The 21377-nt window shown below is 35.8% G+C and overlaps 2 protein-coding genes and 2 long non-coding RNA genes across 5 annotated transcripts in view; all 4 read left to right on the forward strand.

Moving 5' to 3' along the window:
- Nucleotides 1-8320, forward strand: part of LOC106152492 (uncharacterized) — a 153385-nt gene extending 145065 nt beyond the window's left edge. For both annotated transcript variants that reach the window (XR_015334680.1, XR_015334679.1), the window contains exons 3-5: nt 4033-4226; nt 6676-6785; nt 7377-8320. This is a non-coding gene — a long non-coding RNA (uncharacterized LOC106152492). The remainder of the gene's footprint in view (nt 1-4032; nt 4227-6675; nt 6786-7376) is intronic.
- Nucleotides 1-21377, forward strand: part of LOC106179362 (uncharacterized) — a 118831-nt gene that overhangs the window by 55510 nt on the left and 41944 nt on the right. The gene's annotated exons all lie outside the window — the stretch shown is intronic.
- LOC147761839 (uncharacterized) overlaps nt 1-21377 on the forward strand; it is a 182271-nt gene that overhangs the window by 47211 nt on the left and 113683 nt on the right. The gene's annotated exons all lie outside the window — the stretch shown is intronic.
- Nucleotides 13964-15446, forward strand: LOC106153358 (uncharacterized). Its single transcript, XM_087013706.1, has 3 exons — nt 13964-14123; nt 14340-14518; nt 14927-15446. The coding sequence occupies exons 2-3, from the start codon at nt 14361-14363 to the stop codon at nt 15135-15137; spliced, it is 369 nt and encodes a 122-aa protein (XP_086869832.1). The 5' UTR covers nt 13964-14123; nt 14340-14360; the 3' UTR covers nt 15138-15446.

A 21377-nucleotide genomic window follows, 5' to 3' on the forward strand; every position in this document is an offset into this window, starting at 1 on the left:
TGAAGTAGTTATTGACATCTTTGCATGGTTTAATTTAATATAGTAATAATTATTAATGGATGGATATACAGTGATATGGAATTGTTTGATTGAAATACCCTCATCAACATATAAAGAATGTTTAGTATGGATTACAAAAAAAAAACAAGTTGTTACCTCCACATCTTTTGCATCATTAATTTGACATACTAGGCGTTTTTCAAATGAGTTGAAACTTATTCTTCCACGAAATTCTGCAGAACTGCCGACCTTGACTGGTGAAGATGAGGCATCACACCACAAGTTTACAGGAATTGAATCTGTTCCATCTTCTACTGTGATGGTAGTCATTTTGGTGGCTACTCCTTTTACCATAAGGTCCTTTGTCCTTTTTCGTCTAAATGTGACTGTCCAACTTGCTGGAATATAGTACAATAAGATGCATATGCATATAATAACAGTGGTGATGTAGATGTAGAGCAAAATTAGGTATAATAGAATGTTATGAGATTAACCTTGATTTCAGCCATTTGAAGCAACTTTATGTGAATGTGGTAATAGTTAACAAAAATTATAGAAATAAGTTTTGTATGAATCAGTTTAAAAAATAAAGACAGGTAGTTGAAATCACAGAAATAAAACTATTAATAACCTTTGTTACTTTTCTTTTAAATAGTGCCTTAATGCACCCTTTTCCATGCATCTTTTTCACTTTTTCAGTGGATGATATTTTTGGTAACACCATGTTGAGTGCAACATCCACAAAATCTTTGGGAATTTCCTCATCGCAATTTGTCCTACAATAGAAGAGGAGTAGAAACACTTGTATAAATTATTATTATTCACAAGTATCTTTAACCATTCTAAAACCACATGGACGCTCAGTGTTGTTGTACTTTCTTTTTGTGAAAAGGACAAAATTTTACAACGATCACAAGATCTGTCTTGGTATGGGAACGATGCCTTAGCTTCTCCTGTGTGTTCCAAACCAACTTGGTCATTAGCCAGCCTTCTTAGTAAAATGGTAGAACAACACTTAATGTTAATGAATAAATTCTTTTTACTGCTTGTCTAGGGAGATAAAAATCTGTTTGTCCCTGATTTACCACTTGTGAAATATGAATATGATAAAACTCAACAGACTGCAACCAAAAGTGTCACTAAAGTTGTCAGTTTGTTTTGGAGACAACACTAGAATTTGTCTTCTCTTGACTGTCAGTTCTTCAATTAATGTCCCTATGTTTTGTAGCTTTCTCACAGGATGTATGTCATCAAATCTGTCGAATGCAGCTGTATGAGAATGCCTAAAATCAACATCATTTTAGCAACATTTCAAGAGAGTCTCCATCAGATGTCTCTTTCACCTTAAAACAATCCTGCCACTTTTTTAAAAAAGATTTCTATGTGCTTTTATGTACCAATTAAAACCTTTCAGTTTTGTACTGATATTTTGGTATTTTTCTCGTTATGTACAGTTACAGATCTGAATTTTAAAAAAATCAAGTTCTTTCTCTGGTGAAGAAAACACAGCCAGCAAAACCCACACTGCATTGGGTTTTGACATGTTTTGTATCTTGGAGGAGCCTTTGCAGTTTGGTAAAATTCACCAGACCTGTATGCATCTTAGCATTTTTTAAATGCGTCCATTTGTTTAAGCTTTTGTCCGTAGGCATGTTGGTGATTTTCCTAGTTTGCACTTGCTTCTGAAACTCTTCCCTCACCATTTTGGTGAAGTCCAAACCTACACCACTGAGAAGTATGTGATTGGTATAACAGTCTGACGTCATTGAAATATGATAAGGCCAGTTACAAACCAAGTTTCAAGTACAACATTGGGGGTTTGATACTGGTATATATATACATCATGGCTGGTAAAGGGGCTTTTAACCTCCAGTGTTGTTGCTTCATTAATAATTCTCTCAGGTGTACTTGCCAAGTATGGATACTATGCTGATGTAAAAACATGCCACATGGCAATGTTCTGACACCTGATGTCTCTTCACATACTTGCTGACAGCTATGTGTTCATACAGACATCCATGTCAGAGTGATGGTGCATCAACCTTCTTAGGGCACACAAAAGAATTGGCAAGTTTAATTCTATCAGTTCCAACTGAACACTTGCAAATTTCTCCAAAGTTAGAAGAGGTTAAACAGATAAAATAGTCTTTTATCCATTGCTTGTCCTTGCTTTGTTTCCTTGTGTTTCTCTCGATGTCATTGACCTGTACTAGTACAAATTGCATTTCTACTTTGATGGTAATAGAACATAAACTACATTTGACAGCAAAATATATTTTTCAATATAAAATACCTCTACTTCTCTCTATGATCTGACTGATTCTGCTTCCCATCCTTTTCTGTATATGTAAGTAAGTAAGTTTATTAAGACATGGCAACCAAAAGGTTGAAGTTATACATAAAATGGAGTGAGAATAAAATTTACAAATTAAAGTACTGATATATCATATAGGATATGCGAATAGAAATTAATGAGTTTAAAAAAAATAAATAAATAAAATAAATTTTTTTACACAGGCATCTGAAAGTTAGTGTAAAAGAGGATGGAGTAATGAAAATTAAATATAATAAAGGCCAAAATGAGTTTCAAAAATAAAACTCGACCACTAATGGTTTAATAAAGAGAAAGGAATAAGTGTTTTTAAAACGTTCATTTCTAATTTTTGTTAAACTTTGACAGGCTATTTCTTAGTCTTCTGTGTGGATTGCAGGTTAAAAGGTAGTTCAGCTTGTCTGTGTCATTTTGTATTTTTGCAAAAAATGATTTGCAGAGTTCAAATCTGCGCTCTTTTAATGTAATAAGTTTTGCTTTGGCTAGAGCATCTACATAAGTTAATTCAGGGAATATTATCCTAAGTGCCCTTGACTGGATGGATTCTATTATTTTACATTGTTCTCCAGTTAATCCAGGGTGCCACACAGGACAAGCATATTCAACCACGGTCCGAATTAAACTCTGATATACCTGAACAAGATCAGATGAGGACAGTTTAGCACATTTAAGCTGGCACAGAAAAAACGATCATGTGCATGCTTTTTTATATTTATATACATGTTCAGACTTGTTAGTGATAAAAACACCCAACAGTTTGAAATGGGATACTTCACTGACACGAGTTCCTCTAATATTAACTGATTGACATTTTGTCTCTGATTGTGCAAAGTTTACTGTAATAGCTTTTGTTTTGCCCAACACACTCCTCCTTGACCAGCTCAAATTCTGGACCATAAGGCTGTTCATGTTGCACACACCAAATGCCAGTCTGTCTCCATCGCCCACAAATGGGTTGTAACATAGACCATACTGCTCCATGGAACTACAAAAGTGTTATGACTGAATATCTTAAACTTTACAGAACATTTTGTTTAACGAATGACATAATGACTGTACTTTTTATGATACTATGTTCACATGAGTTCAGCATGAAGAATGTGTGTCCAGCACTTTCTCTGTAACTACTGATATCACTGCAACGAACCCGTGCTTAGAAATGTTGCGGCTCTGCCATGAGCTATCTATTGTGATGGCACAGTCCACAACCTTCCCCGAATCGAAGTCCAAGCCATGCAGAAGCTGTTTTACTTGTAGCACCACCTTATCCATGCTCTCCTGGGCAGTCTGTCGTGCTATGTCTCCTATCTGTTTGGTAGCCAGGGATGGCTATGAAGAGGGATAGGCATGGATAAAAATTCACTCAGTCTTTTAGGAGCATCACAACCTTTTCCAACTGCATGCATGCCCAAAATGCTAGCCCTTTTAATTTTAAAAAATATCCAGTTCTTCTAGAGGTCAATGTCCACCCTTCCTCAGACACACTGCTGCAGAACACACATGCCAAGTTCATTTCACTTGACCATCCCGCTGGTACCTTGTTGATATCTCTGTCAGCCGTACCTCATTCCCAAGCTCGGGTGGCACTGACGCTTTGTTGCAACTGGCTGCAGTGCCAAATACTGTATCCAGCACAAAAACACACCAGACATCTTCATGACCAAGACTAGTGGTTGACTGGACTGTTTTGTTTTTTCCAGCACCTTTCTGTATGACATGGTGGCTTCTAGGCAGCAGCTGGCTACATGGACATGGCTTTTAATAATAAGGAACAGACAGTTAAAACTAACGAGAACATCCCTAGCCGTCATCTCATCCAGATATGCAACACATGGGATGTGGCAAATTTTAGGACAAGTGGAATATACACAGCCAGAGACGGGAAGGTGATATGGTAAGCAGTATTATTACAGTATTATTGCAGTAATGTAACAAACAAATTTGTGAGGAACCATGTTCTAAAATGATATTTTGCTAGACTGCAATGTTTGAAGCAAATGATTATCTCCCACAACTGTCATCTTTTTTTCATTTTGACAGTATCATTATATATACATAACATATACTGGGGTAGCGCTAGCAATTTTTTTCGCTTAGCCAAATCATCACTTTTTTGTCAATTTCTTATGAAAATAGTTTTTATTTGACTAAAATTTGCCAAATCAAGCCCTTTTTGTTAAACCAAATTAAGTCAGTTTTAGCATTTGGCTAAGTTGGCGAGTGCTAGCGCTACCCCAGATATATAAATATATACATATATAAATAAATTTAAAGCATTTTCAAGCTGTTGTATTGATTATGGATTCTTCATGCTGCGGTTCTTTGTTAATTGTTATGCTTTCAGTGGTATCACTTAAGAGAGATTGATTGTTACATTTGGGTTTTTTCCTTATCTTCTTAGATAATATGGAAAATAAATATTGTCATGTTATGAGATAATCCTGCTGCATCAAAAATAAATCGGGGTGAATTTGCCAATTTCATGGTGTAAAAACAGCATTCTTGGGTTGAAAACTGTAATATTAAATTCAGATATATCTCCCTCATCATCTGAACAGCTAACAGCACTGTTTTAACACCCATTTGATCACGACAACAAATACTGCAAACTGATGCCGGAAAAAGTTCTGGAAAGTTTTACTTCGGATTTTATCACAAAAGATGCAAAATAATGTCTTTGTTTAAATAAATTATTTAAATGATTAATGAAGCATTATGATTAAGGGTTCATATCTCCTATCACTTAGTTACAGAGCTATGTTCAATTTTTTTCCCACAGTGTCCACTGGGAACTAAATGCGCATTTTATCATTTAGCTTTAAGTGGCCCTATTAATGTCATTTATTATTTCAGCCCCAGCCTGCAGGTATCCTAGGTTGGAACATCTCTCTGGCCCATCTCCTAGGAGTATTTTTTTATGTACAGACACAGATGTGTCTGTACATATTGCCATCACCTGCGTCTGTCGTCGCCGTCGCCGTCGCCGTCGCCGATCATGTCGCCGTCGCCGTGCACTTTCAGCGTTAACACCATAAGTGGAAGACAGTTTTACTTTTTGGCTTTATATTTACAGAGCTGACTAATATTCATAAAACGCAGGTCAAGTTCGAAAATTAGCATGATCGGGCCATTATTGTAGAATTTATGCTGTTTTTTCACTTTTTAGCATATGTGCAACACTGTTAACACATTTCAAGGAAAACCGATAGGCCTGTTGTCATGAAACTCACAGGAGTAATCAATCTTATTAAAACGCAGATCAAGTTCGAAAATCGGCATGATCGGGCCACTATTTTAGTAGTTATGCTGTTTTTTTTTTCACTTTTCAGCATATGTGCAACACTGTTAACACATTTCAAGGAAAACCGATAGACCTGTTGTCATGAAACTCACAGGAGTAATTAAACTTACTAAAACGCAGGTCAAGTTCGAAAATCAGCATAATCAGGCCATTATTTTATACGTTATGCTGTTTTTTCACATTTCCTCAGATTCAATTCTTAGGCATGTTAACAGTCTCATTATTTAACTAATAAGATTCGTAAAAGTGTTTGTTTGACATTTCCTGCATCTTTACAACATTGTTAGTTGATTATGTAAAAATGATGGTAAACTTGTTATCATGTATTGTATAATAGAGTTTCAAAAATGGAAATAAACTCATATCATTGCAGTTTGTCAGATTCATTCATTCACTATGTTCAGAAACTCAGAATGGAGGAAATTGGACATTAAACACTGTTCTATTGATATTTTTCCCATCTCATCAATTTTCTTAGTTGATCATATATAAATGGCAGTAAATTGTTAATTTTGTTATATGTTAAAAAATTGTTAAAAATGGAAAAAAACACATTTCAGGACAGTGCTGTCTTGTCTACATTTTGGCATTTTCAAGGTGTGACTTTGAAGTTCCTTGGGCCTGAAGACCTTTGCTAGGAACATTTTCTGAATATCCATGATACTAATATTTTATTATTAGAAATTGATGGTAATTATCCTGTTAAACATTATGTAATATTGCATCAAAATTTGAAGACACCCCTATTTTGGACACTGCTCCCATGATGACCATTTAAGGAAAACCATGTCACTTACTGTTCTCAAACTTACAGTAAGAAACATGGGACTTAAATAAAGCTTCAGTGGGCAATGCAGTCTATTTGGTAAATTTTTTTGGCAGTTAATCAGTTTTTTGTGAAAATTTAATTTTTCACATATTGGCATTTTCAAGGTGTGACTTAAGAACCTCCACGAGCTTGAAGACCCATGCTAATCACATTTTTTGTATTTTTGTGTAAGATATGATATATACGTAGTATTTGTATGTTGTAATTTCACAGGAGTTTGGCCTACTTCAAGGAGGTCCATGCCCAACATTCCTTGATTGTCTTCTAAGCAGAGGAGGAAATTACATGTGGAGAATTCTTAAGATATCCAAGAGAGGCTACAGGTAATAATAAGATAGTTTATCATTTTAAATTGACAAAAACCTTGTTTTGATATTATGAATTTAAATCTTTTGTTTCAAATTGTCGGGAAATAATTGAATGAAAATGTTTCTGTAGAACACAAACAGTGTAGGTTGCCCTCTAAGGACCCATTCCCAATGAAACTACCATTCTACATAGATAGATCCAACTCCATGGGGACTCACGCTGAATGCAATCAGGTTAACATGCCTCGTGGCATTGAGTAAAATATATATAAAAAAAGCTGGTGATTATACAAGTTTGGAAACAAGAGGTGTTTTAATATGATTGCATTCAGCCAGAGTCCCTGCAGAGTTGGATCAATCTGACTACATAGATTGATAGTTCCATTGGGAATGTGCCCTAAATCAAAATAGTGGGTACGTCTACATTTAAGTTTGGGTTTGATTTTGGAAAAATTATGACTGCTGCTGCTTCTTTAGTGTAGAAATTTTCTATTGAGGTTTTGACTTTGGCAAGTGCTTTTTATTTTGGGAACAAACTATGAATGAATTGTGTTCATGTTATGCTTACAAGTATTCTAATGGGGCACTACACTATTTCCCTTTCAGCTGGCAGAAGAAAAGGATTAGAGTTTTCAAATATTATGACCTTCATCACTGGACTGATGGACATGCAGTTTCTGGGATTTCAGCGCCAACCAAAAGTCACATTCTCTTTTACTGTGGACTCTTTTTTGCATACCCACAGAAATTACTGCATTGAACTTACAATTGCCCTTGCTATGAGGTGAGAAACATCACCAAAACAACTATTTGATTTGTGGGACTTTTCTATTATTACACATTTTGGACTATGTTACAGAAATGCCATACACTGAGTGTATTGTTACTGCTGTTTCTCTGTTGGAATTGGATTGAGATAATTGTCGTGTTTTAATTCACTGAGAGGAACCTTTATTTCTTTTGTGTGTGTGTGTGTGTGTGTGTGTGTGTGTGTGTGTGTTGTTGTTGTTGGGTAATGAGAACTTTCAAATGGCTGTTCAGTGCAAAGGAAACGGTGAAGTTTTGGGAAGGGCACTAGGTTTATATACACTGTGCTTGGTGTCAGTATACATTTGACAAGTTGATTTTTTTTAATTTGATTTTTACTGAAATATGCCTGATTATGGCAGTGGGAGCCAGTGTGGATGACTACACCTAAAGTGCCCAGTGCATGCTGGGAGCTTATCAGATGTGCATGCAAAGACAACTGTACAGAATGTCAATATTGAACTGGATCAAGATCCATGTTCTCCTCTTAGTAGATGAAATTACCAAATAATAATGATAACAATTGTTATTAATGATAATCATTTGCATTGAAATCAGTATGAATCTAGCTAATCATACAAATTGTAGGATGACAAATACAGTTGTCTTGTTATGTTAGCAGTTCTTCTAAATTTAGTTAAAAGGGAGTAAGTAAGTGCTAGATTTTGTGTTCAAAGATCAAAGTTTGTATGTGATATTAAACTATTTATTTTATAAACAAAATAAATATTGTTAATATTTCAGTAATGCGTTTTTCCTTGTTATTAAAAAAACTCACTCATATGTAAAATAAATGTTTGCTTTTAGAAAAAAATGGATAAAATGGTAGTATTTGTTTATTTGACAAATAAAATGTTATGGCAAATTTGCATTTATAGCATCTGATTTAAGGTTACCTCTAAGTTCTGTTTAAGCGCATAAGTCAGCTTCCCAAATCTTATAATAGTAGCCAGTCTTTTTTCATTTTACCCTTTTTTATATTCAGTAAACCATTATAGAAATGTATAAATGCCTCAAATGGATAGTTCAAAAGCAACATATTCTTTCCTGGGATGGGGGGGGGATTACCTCTAACTTAGGTTACCTCTAAGTTCTGTTTAAGCGCATAAGTCAGCTTCCCAAATCTTATAATAGTAGCCAGTCTTTTTTCATTTACCCTTTTTTATATTCAGTAAACCATTATAGAAATGTATAAATGCCTCAAATGGATAGTTCAAAAGCAACATATTCTTTCCTGGGATGGGGGGGGGGGATTATCCTGAGGAGTGTCCTAGAATCGTCCGACACGCCAGTCGCTGTAAACCGCCAAACCATATTTTGTTTTACTTTAATTTAACTGAGTGGCTTTGTTTGGTCAAAAATAAGATTCATTTCTAAATCGAATTCTTTTGTAAATATTTTTCCAATGTTGTTTTATTCGGGGTTGTTTATTCGGCCACGTAAAACCACCACCCTGGTCCCATAAATGGACGTTTATCCAAGAAAGTTAGTCCAGTTGCTTAGGGCAAAAAAATGGCCAAATCGTGACACAGCGGATAAAAGCACCAAACTTTGCATGTGGGTACCTTTTGACATACTAAATCAAATTAGAGCCGTAGCCCACGGAAAAAATTTACTGTTTGGCCAAAAAATCCAAAATGGCCGCCAATTTGTGAAATTTTGTAGAAATATATACATATCTATGTTGATTTTTATCAAATTAAGTATTTTCTCAATGTTTTCCACATCGTTATTACCCATATTATGCATATGTGTCAGATACCAAACTAGTGTCCTTGGACTTATTGAAAAATCCAAGATGGCCGCCGTATGGCATAGGAATACTAGACCATATACAAGGGTATTCAACTAACTAATGCCAACTAGGAAGATGCATTGCCCACTATCTAATTAATTTTGTTTCTTATTACACAAATAATATATTTGTGGTGAGTAACTAACCTTTATTCACAGGCAATTCGAGAAAAATCCAAGATGGCCCCCATATCAAAGGAATACTAATATACACATAGGGCTTCTTCTGCCATGGAGATATAATATTAATTGATAAATTAGGTTTGTTTCTGAGTATTTTCCACATCTTTTTAATTCATATAATATATATGTGATGAGAATGTTATGTGTATCATTTTTGAAAACAAAACAAAATGGCTGCCATTAGCCATAGAAGGTGGGGTTCAGTTAATACCTGCGAGAGATAGGCTTACAAATAAAAAAGCTGAATTCAGTTGTTATTCTGTTTTTTAGTATTATTATCCCATGATACATATCTGTTAGGTAATTAATGTCCATATTTTATCATTTTGGGGAAATCCAAGATGGCCTTCTTTTCCCCATAGGAAAAGTGGTGCATTAGATTTAATAGGCACTTCTAAGGCAAATGAGGGTAATCATGATATTTTTTCAAAATACTTAAGGGTATACACTTGTTATCCACCAGATAGATATCTAAAAGTCCAAAAAGAATGTGGGAAATACAGAGAAACAAAATTCATTTTATATTGAACCCAATGTCTCTCTGGCAGTAGTTGACTGTACTATTCCTATTGTGAATTGCAGCAATCTTGAATTTTCTCAAATACGCAAGATGCACACTTGTTACACACCAGATTTATAAAGAGTAAGGTTAATAAGGTTGTCAACATGTTTAAACATCAAACAGCTTTATTTCATGTTGGAATCAATGTTTGAACTGTTTTATTAATTGACACCTATGTGCATTTGAATGATATATTCCTATGACAACTGGCAGCTATCTTGGATTTCTCCGAATAATACTCAAGGATACATACACTTTCAAAACACACAGATTCTTTCATAAGGATAAATAGGATATGAAAAACATTAAAAACAACCCAACGTTAACTACGTTTAAATCGTACTCAGTGTATTTCTAGCATTATTTGATTATGTGTTCGAAAATTCTAATGACAAAAGGCAGACATCTTGAATTTTTTCAGAATACCCAAAGATACACACATGCTACAGACCAGGTATACATCATAGGAGTAATAATAAATGGAATGAAAAACATAAATTATTTTTAAAACAAACCCATGGAAATGTAAATGTATAATGAACCATATGCCTCTCTAGCAGCAATTGAAACCCACCCATTAGTATTCCTATGTTAAATTGTAGGTATCTTTTTCTCAGAATATCCAAGGATGCACACTATTTACCCACCAGATATATATCATAAGACTAATAAGGATGGGCAAAACTTGATAAGCAAACACAAATTCACCCTGGTAGTAGATGAAAAACCATGGATGTGCAGTTGTAATTCCAGTAGTATTCCTATGGCCAGTGACGGCCATCTTGGGTTTTCTCAAAATGATCAAATATGCACATTTATTACCTGCTAGATATGTATCACAGTGTAATAATACTGTGTAAAGCACTAAAAAATAAACTGAATTTGATAGTGAATTCGCTGGCATTAGTTCCAACCCTTTGTAATACTATAAGTATTCCTATTACATATGACGGCCATCTTGGATTTTCTTAAAATGCCCAAGAATACTGTTAGTTACTCACCACATACATATTGTGTGGGTAGAAAGGATGTGGAAAAACACTCAGAAACCAGCTTAATTTGATAGTGAAAAATTAATCTTTCCAGTTGCCATTAGTTGAATCACCGTATACTAGAATTCCTGTGGCACATGGCAGCCATCTTGGATTTTCCAAAATGCCCAAGAACACTTCGTAGTTACTCACCACAAACATATTATGTGGGTAACAAAGATCTGAGAAGCAGACTTAATTTGACAGTGGGCAACGTATCGTTCTAGCTGGTAATAGTTGTGCACTAGTATTCCTATGGTTGTTTCTATGACAAATGACAGCCATCTTGGATTTTTTCAAAAAGTGCAAGGGAACTTGTTTGCTATTTGACATATATGAATAAAATGGGTAATAAGGGTGTGGAAAACTTTGAGAAAATAATTTATTTGATAAAAATCAACATAGGCATATACATATTTCTAAAGAATTCAATAAATTGGCGGCCATTTTGGATTTTTGGCCAAACGGTAATTTTTTTCCGTGGGCTACGGCTCTAATTTGATTTAGAATGTCAAAAGGTACCCACATGCAAAATTTGGTGCTTTTATCCATCGTGTCATGATTCTTTCCTTAAGCCACCGGACTAAGTGTGGAATTATAGAATTATATCAACGATCGATGTTGTTGCGATTGTAGGGTAATTCCCCCCCTACTTGGACCCATATTATAGAGCTATAATTTTTAGAATGTAGATATTTCGTCCCTGACAGTCTATGAATTATAAGTTGCGCGTCTGCATCCAAAGATATTCAACATATTTAAAGAAATTAATGGAAGATACTGTATTGACTCCCGCCTATCAATTGGCAAAAATTATCAACCTTTCAAATACATAATTATGAAATTTGTATTTCCTTAAAGCATTTCTGGTGCTTTTTACTGCGTACCAATCAAATAGAATGTAGTCTGCTTTTCAGTTTTGTTGTTACCATGCACTCAACGTCCTCAACGGGAACATTCTGATTTAAAGAAATCATGACAAAAATACGGTGTCCGTAACATTCACAATTTTTCCTCATTGGAAAGATCAAGTTATTACCGCAATTCATCAAAGATTGTTTTAATAATCCATAGCACTGTGAAATTCATGAAACCTAGGGTTCGTGTACATGCATACAGAAAATGTAGTCCACTTACTAATGTGTCATCTACAGGGATATTGTCCCAATTTCTGTGTGGTTAAGATTAGAATATATGAAATGGCAGATATGATGAATTTTCACCTGACAAGTAAAACTATAATACTGTCTCCACGGGTGGGCTGCATGAGTAGCAAAACTCGCCAGTTAGGGCAGCGTGGCTGTAACAGCTCTACTTAATTCCACTGGACGTTCACTACCCCGGCTCAACCGGTACTTTGTGTTGGTCGTACGGGCCAATGTCATCGCCTTGTAAAAATCAAATATTTTCCGCCAAATATTGCGAGGAAAGCGATGAAACGGCATGTTTTAATCTTAAAGGGATAACTCTTCATATGAAATTCATTTTTCATAATAAATACATTGTAAACAACCCATTAAAATATAATAAATTCCATTTTCCCACCTAAACAGTGGTTAGCGCAATTATTCTGGATTTTGTGCTTGTCATCAGACCAAGTGGGCCTTCATAGATGGCTATATCTCAGTAATAATCTCTTAAGAGAATATTACAAAAAATCGCATTTTTTTTTTAACCTTATAGGCTAACTTTGCTCACGGGCAAAGTTTTGCTTCTACCTGCCCAAGAAGCACAGAGTCCCAGCAAAAGTTTATGTAATACTGACAGTGACATAACTTCATTACCGCTGTTATTTTCACAAAGATACGCACGGACACGGCACTCCACTGGCCGCAAGCTGACGATCCGAGTTTTATATCTTGACAGTTATGACAGCTTTCTTTATTTTAATAACTGCTATATATAAAAAAAAAGATATATTAAAAAAGAGATAAGAATGAGCCAGTTTGTTCAATAAATTGCGTGTTTCTACTATAACCTAACTAACAGACTAACAGCGACCCCTGTGGCCAACGTTGTAATAAGGGTACAAGTGGGCGTTTGAGTACCTGTTGCAAAAAAAGTTGTCCACTGTATATGCGGCATACAAGAGTATAATTATCTTATGAAATTAGTTGAGCCTACATAATTACCTACGGTTAGGGTGGGTCCAAGCACCTCTCTGACCACAGGGTGCGCTAGTAGTCTGTTACAGCCAGTACTTTAATTTTGTATGCTATTTTAGTCTATAAAGTATCGTTCAATATCGTTTCAAACCATTTCAATTTTCTCGAGGTTAATTTCTGTTTATAGATTTTGATAAAAAGATAATAAATTAAGACGTATTTAAGGCTGTTAATCACATTAAATGTGCCAAATATCCGTAAGTCGTCAGTAAGAAGCAAAACTATTTGTCCTCTCGGAACAGTTTGCACTTTCCAACCAATAGGAAGGCTTATATAGCAGTTTTTATATTGCCGGTAATAATGCTAATTTGTACTTGGCGATTTTGACGGGTCTGGCTTGATTTCTGAGTTGTACTCACTCACGTTTTCCTATGACGTCACAAGAAGTAGTGGTAACAGAGTCCTAGCTAGGGTGCATTCCCAGAGATTTAGCTCGATCCAAAGATTAAGATTTAGATCGACCTAACTCCCTGGTGTTTCACGCTAAATTGCAGTCAGCCGAGCGAGCACCATAGTTAATTACCCCCTTACAGCTTTTAGTAGGCGGGACAGACGCTTAAGCCGGCTAAGCTGACAGTAATCTAGTGAGACTCCCCACAGGGGTAGATCGATCTAAAATCTATGGGAATGGGGTCCTAGTTATAGCTATAGCTATTGCATGGGAGTACAATTATTCTATTGTTCCGTCGAGTGATAGATACCTATAAAAGAAAAGTGCGGAAGACAAATTTATCAGGAGCTCAATCTGGACGAATTCGCCGCCAGTTCAACAGCTCTGCTATACAAATACAGCTTCCATTTGGACCAAAAGGTTTGAGATTTCTGGAAAATGTAGTGCAGCATCTTTGCCTCGATTGTCTAGATTAATAACTGTCAAGTATTTTCAAAAATCACTACATTATGTTGCTTTTATAAAGAAGATTTGTCACTGCCTTTGTCACTGTTTTCAGACCCAATCGCTTCAGTAATATCTATGTGTATGATTGAAGATGTTACTTTGATTTGAGATTATTCTTTCTTTATTCAGAGCCATAAAGTTTGAAAAACAATGAAAATTTCACTAGTTGCCGCTGCATTGTTACTGGTGGCACATTTGGTGAAAGCCGCCAGTGAGAGATCAGGGAACGAAGTTTATTCTGCCCAGAAACGATCTTCACTCACGAAAGGTCTTGCTCGCAGAAGAGCATGCGGCTCCATTAACTGCAAGTATGTAAATCTGTACTTTGGTGTTAACTATTGTAGAGCCAATTTAGAATAAAATATCCTGATTGAAGAATATTCTTCACATTTGTCGGGTGCTTATTATTATTATTTTCTGTTTGCTTTTAGAAAAATTTACAACACACAGTCCAATAAATTTTCTAAATATTGTAACTGCACTTATTTTGTGCCCTTCTCTGCAAGGAAGATTCCAGAAGAAATGATAAATAGAAACATTTTTATACACGTTGGGCCTATATATAACAAATTAATGAATAAAAATAAAGACACACCAGTAAATGAATGAATGATTTCCAGATTACTACATGGAGCTGGGGACGCAATAGCCGTCTTTGTAATAGTGCCCAGTTTATCAGATCAAAATTAACTGTTTAATGCATTTTCTACTTTCAGAGTGTCGGGCTGTGAGTCCGGGGGTGGCTGGTGGTTTGTGTCGAATTCCGCCGGCTGGAACATCCGGGGCTCTGACCGCGGTTGCTGTGGCAACTACAGTGGCTGTTGCAAGCATGCTTCAGACTTATGTTACATACACGACTACACGTGTCTCTGTTGTATACCTAGCTTGTATTGTGGACCCCATTGCAAGAAAGATCCGGGCTGTTGACACCTTGGCATAAATATAATTACTTGAAACAAATTTGCATTTACCAGGCTACGTTCGGTTTGTCCTTTCTAAAGGACCCTAGACTTTGCTGACATTGGAAATAGTTCCTATACAGATTGTAGTATATTTTTCATTTTAGTGTAAACTTTGTAATATCCACCTTTGGCACGAGCTCCTGAAAATGAAATGACTACATGAATGGCGATTGTAAAAGAATACTATATTAGACCATTAACCGTTTCAGCGGCCAAAATGGTCATCATATATGCATAACAGAAATCAAATAAAACGATGTTTGCCAATAGATAATGCTTCATGCATTGTGTCTTCTGATATCTGCAAGAACCCGTGTATGATATCATTGCTCCCTACACTTTGCAAGATTTGAACTCGAACACCAAATTATGAAGGAAACTCCTGCGCTATACAAGCAAATGTGTAAAGACACAAAATATCCTTGGACGCAGTCAAATTGATCTCAACTCTGAGACGTACAATGTATTTTGACCGAAAATAAGTGAATCTGCAGTATTTCTCAGATCATAATGGCAAACATGATGATAAATTATCTTTTTAACGTCTGATATCCATAAAATGACCACTTGACTTAAATAAAAACATATAAACTTAATAAAAGTTTATAAATAAGGATTGTTAAGATATGTATTTACGAAAACGCCTAATTCGGAAGAAAAAGTGCAATTTGCGTCAAGGTAAATACTAGTACGTCCGTCTAAATGGATGTGTTGGCTGGGTTTTATATATAATAAAAAAAAGTATGGGAACCGTTTACCCGAGGAAAATCAATTTTTTTTTTTTTTTTTTTGCCAAAATGAACAGTTGTTATCTTTTTCATAGAGTTCAAAACTTTGCACCCCACTACTCAGTGCCTTCATCTGTGATGCTTACATTCTGTGTTTGAGGTGGGGTATTTTCCTGTCCCTTTTGTTAACACAAAGACACGGTACAGGGGCATTCGTGTATATTTAAAATTTCATATCACAACTGTTGTGGACAAAAAACAGATAACTTTTAATGTTTTTGCCTTTATGATTTCAGCAAACCCGAATCACCTTCCAGGGATGGAGGGGGGGGGGGGAGGATGGGGGGGGGGGTGGTCATGTTTCCGCCGTACCATTCAACAAAGACTAGTTGAAATCGAGGCTTCAGTACGGAAGGTGGACAACTGTATATAATCGTATGCGTCATTTTGGTGAGAGGTGTTCAGATTGGACCGAGGTCAGTAGAAGATGGAGAAGAAAGCAGCCTTGTGTTTCATTGCTACAATTTCTACGAAATGGTCGGAAATCTGGGACTGAAATTGGCATCGATCTGTTGTAAGTACTGTGCATGTAAAGATGATGGAAGATAACATTTGTGAATGATATTTGCGAAAAATGTGGCATTTTGGACATAAAACATCATGTCGACATTTTGTCTTGACGTCAACAATATTTTCCCTTAAAAGTCCAAAATTCAACTTGACGTTTAAATAGTTAATTTTCTGTTAATTATTTTCAGATGGAATGCATTTGCCAGTAAACAGGTGGTGAGCTGTTTGCTCCAGGAGTGAACGCGTCTTCCGTCTTAAACAATGTAAGGACAATTTGGCAGGTAACTGCATTAGCTTAATTTGTTTTTTTTTTAATTCAAAATCCACCTCAGCAAATCCCTACCCGCCAATGTGCACATGTCGTGACTATGTAGTTCTTCTTGCTAAGATCTCATAAATTTTGTTTTTACTACACTCCTGTCATATGTTTATTTCTAAAATTTCACTTTATACGTAATGCGAGGGTCACTATCTTTTTAGTAGCACCACTGACGTGTGATTCTAAAGACACAGAATGTTGTCACGTTACAGTGTGTACACGGTGTAAAAGAATAGAAATTATATTGTTTGAAAGTGCATGTTTACATAGAACGTGTCAGCTCAGTATATATATATATATTCGTCTAATTTAAAAGTTGAAAAGTGGTTTGTTGAATATTACTATAAGAATCGAAATGGGTTACCGTAATATTAAAAATTGCTTTATTTAACCAACCCTTAGACATTGTTTTGTAAGGTGGTTTTTGTTTAATTTCAGTGACTCAACCGTGCACGAGAAGATTGAATACGTTCTCCATCAATGACGTCAGACTCGTGTTCCACAGCGGCTGCATCCATGTCAAGATTATACATGTCGCTTGTCAGAGTTTGTCTGCTAGTAAATTTGCAGGGTTGAAACTTAATATGAAGTGTAATGTTTACTTTGGGTTGTGATTCGGCTGTAGTTATTTTCAAACTATCACCAAGTAGTGTTCGGGATGAGTACTTTGCTACACATGCATGTAGTAGTGGTTTATTTCCGTGTAGGTGTTGCAACATAAACAACAATGCACATGTAGGACGACCGGTTTTCTTTCTGATGGTAACATATTTGTGAGGACAAATCTGCAATTTGGCAGTTCTCCGTGAACAATTATTTATTTAAAATTGAATTCTAGTATTTATTTTGGTGATGTTTAGTTTTGGAAAGAAAGAAAACATTCCAACCGTGTAAAATGCATTTATGGAAGTCTTTGGAAGTTATTGTTATATTGTTATATTGTCAAGTCGTCAAGTTATATTGTCAAGTACGCGCCATATTTGATCCACGGACTAGATAGACGGTGGTTCAACTGGTTGTGAACTCGGTCTAATGCTTTAGAAAGTGTCAGGAAGTTGCAGTGTGCGTTCAGTTGTTCTTTGGAAGAAAAAAAAAACAGCGAGATGTGCATCCACCAAAAATCAATAAATCGCTGTAATTTGAATAATTATGCTTCAGAAATTGCAGCATAATCAAATTGGCAGAATGTGTCATTAGTATTGCAGAACTGTCCACACACATTGAAACGAACTTTCTTAAGTTTGAATATGCGATTGTGACGCATATAATATAAACTTCGTGTTTCAATGAGGGGAGGGGTCAAAAGTCACCCTGGTTTTAGAAACGAAACCAAGGAGTTGAAATTTTCCCGAAATTAATGTGCATTTGTTATTGCACGGGTGGTAGGTTACAAAGGAAAATCGTTGTATTACAGAAGATATTTTATTTCGGAATATTTTCTACATTAAGGGGTCTATATAGGACTGACATTTATCAGAAACTTTCACATTCTGAATTTTCGACAAATTCTTGACAAAGTCAAATCAACCATTTTAGCTGTCACTTAAAGCCGATTTTTTAGAATAATGAGTACTTGATGAAGTTTTTTTTAAGACTGTCAATTTCTGCCAATACTCCCAAAATAGAATGTGATGCAGTTTAAAGAGAAATTTATAGCAAGAGATGAAAAACTAAGGAAATATTTTTCGTAAATTTACTTAGATTTTGGCTAGCAGTTATTTATCTTTTAAAAATATCCAAAAGTGTTTAGATCAGCGCTCTGTTAAAGGTTGGCATTGTACTTTGTATTTTTGTAGTTTATTCTTTGGTAGAGATCAAATGGTGATTCAAGAATAACTTCTTATATGTCAGTCCTGCATGTCCTGTTGAATTATAATGTCGAATGTCGTTAGATCACTTAATACCGGAGACCAGTCTTAAGTTTATTAGCATTGTCTTAGTAAGTGTGGATTTCAAGTAAACTGATATTTACGTATTCTTTTCCGTTTTCTTTGAAATGTATGGGCGGCCAAAAGGGCAAAAATTCATGTCGTCGATTCAGTTATGTTTCGTCGATTCACTGCCTTCCCATCGATTCAGTTTCAAGTTAAAACGATCCTGTCATAAATTCAACATCTACTTTCGTCAATTCAATTGTCAAACATTTCTCATCTATGGTGTATTAAAACCAATGCTGTCACTATTTTCGTCGATCGTGTAACTAATCTCGTCGATCGTCAAACTGTTTTCGTCGATCGTGTAACTATTCTCGTCGATCGTCTAATCTCGTCGATCGTGTAACTATATATTCTCATCGATCGTCTCATCGATCGATCGCCAGAGGGCGCTGCGGTAGCAACACGTGCTTCTGTCTGTCAATCACGCGGTAATTTTTAACTCGGCCAGCCATGGTCAGAGTTAAGCACAACTAGAAAATAATGTCCCTACAACCGAATATCTTTTAATTATTAACAACTAAAATTGAAATTGTTGAGAAAATGTTCTTATTTCACTAGCAATCATTTTGTTGTCTGCCATTTTGATAGTCATGTGAAAGGCCAATGTGCTACCGCAGCGCCCTCTGGCGATCGATCGATGAGACGATCGACGAGAATAGACGATCGATGAGAATAGTTACACGATCGACGAGATTAGACGATCGATGAGAATAGTTACACGATCGACGAGATTAGTTGGACGATCGACGAGATTAGACGATCGACGAGAATAGTTACACGATCGACGAAAATAGTGACAGCATTGGTTTTAATACACCGTAGATGAGAAATGTTTGACAGTTGAATTGACGAAAGTAGGCCCTAGATGTTGAATTTATGACAGGATCGTTTAAACTTGAAACTGAATCGATGGGAATGCAGTGAATCGACGAAACATAACTAAATCGACGACAGGATTTTTTGCCCTTTTGGCCGCCCATAGAAATGGCTATGGTTGAAATAAGCTTTTTAGTTGGTCATGTCATGTGACGTTTCTGATTCGCATGCTGTATAAATTTCAGTTTTCGCTCAAAGTTGTGCCATGAAGTACATATTTTAGGAATTAAGAAAATACGTTGATTTTGGACATGACAATATTTATCGATGAACTAAACAACCAGGAATCTTACATAATTTGATTATATTTGAACACCAATTTTTGTTTTATGTGCGAGTATCAGCAAGACGACATAGTGCTTGCATGTGGGTACATGCGTCGGGATAGGATGAGGTTATATGCATATTGAATTTTCTATATCGATCACACCAGTGAATTTAGACAGACGTTATTATTATTTTTTTGTAATCTTTTGGTTAATTTTCCAGTTTGCCTGTAAATTTTGACAAAAACCTATAAATTCTACCTTCTTGTTGGTATTATGTCTATCATAGTATTCCTGAACTCCTTTGTAAATTAAGGCTACGTCGGTCTAGTAAAAGTTTTCCAATATGCATAGAATCTCGCCGTGTTGTACACTAGTTAGCTACAGAACCATTTTTGTATGTAAAAGCTTAAAGCAATAATAACTCTTCCTTTGAGATTCAAAATTCCGCATGAAATACATTTTAAACAACGCATGGAAATATATTCTATCGTATTTTACCACTAAAACGGCCGTTATTGGAGTAAAACTAAAATCTGTGCTTGTCAATGGGGCTTACGATGCCATTTTTCCCAGTCATCAAGGCATTCGTTGCTAATGACGTAATGGTGTCACGCGGATTCTCGCGTTCATTCGAGACCAAAATAACATGGCGCCAAACACATTAATGCGGACGCAGACGTAAGTTGCGAGTTTTTGTACAGTGCGTCGGATAACGTAAAGCCCAGAATGGCACACATTGTGGATATAAATGCATTTTTAACAAAAAGACGAATATATTTCATGAATCTTATATAGTGTTGTTGTTGTCTGCTTTTCCCGCGGTTTTAAGTAGGTCACCAGTGACTTTGCAATGTCAGAGAGAGCTCCGTCAGTTAAAATCTCTTAAGAGATTTTAACAAAAAACCGTACGTTTAGGAAAAAAACCCTGGATTAACTTTGAATGCAGGAATGGGGTCGTTGACCATTGGTAAGTACGGGAAAATTGCCGTTTTTTCCAGGAAAATCCAATTTTTGGCCAAAACGAAGAGTTATTATGACTTTAATTTACATGTCATAGTACGTTTTATGAAATTGCCATTAATGTAGAAGCAAATGATATTCCAAGTTTTGTAATATTTTTGAAAACAATGCTGTTACTTTTTGTATTAATTTGTGCAATAATAAATGTGCTATATTGTTTTATGAACAAAACAGAAGTTATTTTTCTTAACTACAGAACTATCGACTCCTTGCTATTCTGTGTTCGTAGCACTGTTTTGTAGTAGTTGAAATTGTTTATTTTGGTTTATTTTTGCAAAAGATAATTTGCTGGGACCCAGCACCGCCAGGAATCGAACCTGTAACCTTCTGTCTGAGAGGCAAGCGCGTTACCTACTCCTCTAACTGTTCCCACCCACCCTCCCCATGTAGACTTTCTTCTTATAGTAACCAAAGGAAATTTTTTAAAGTCCTTGGGGAAAATACTCAGTGGTATCCAAGTACGCGAGCAGGAAAGTGAACCCAACC

The sequence above is a fragment of the Lingula anatina genome, chromosome 5 (genome assembly GCF_051362555.1).
Source record: "Lingula anatina isolate TDL-2025a chromosome 5, LinAna3.0, whole genome shotgun sequence".
NCBI classification, from domain to species: domain Eukaryota; kingdom Metazoa; phylum Brachiopoda; class Lingulata; order Lingulida; family Lingulidae; genus Lingula; species Lingula anatina.

Bases quoted from the DNA above. Each gene is read 5' to 3' on its own strand.
- LOC106153358 (XM_087013706.1), top strand. From the start codon at position 14,361: ATGAAAATTTCACTAGTTGCCGCTGCATTGTTACTGGTGGCACATTTG. The intron at 14,519-14,926 runs GTATGTAAATCT...TTCTACTTTCAG, and splicing joins TGCGGCTCCATTAACTGCAA to AGTGTCGGGCTGTGAGTCCG.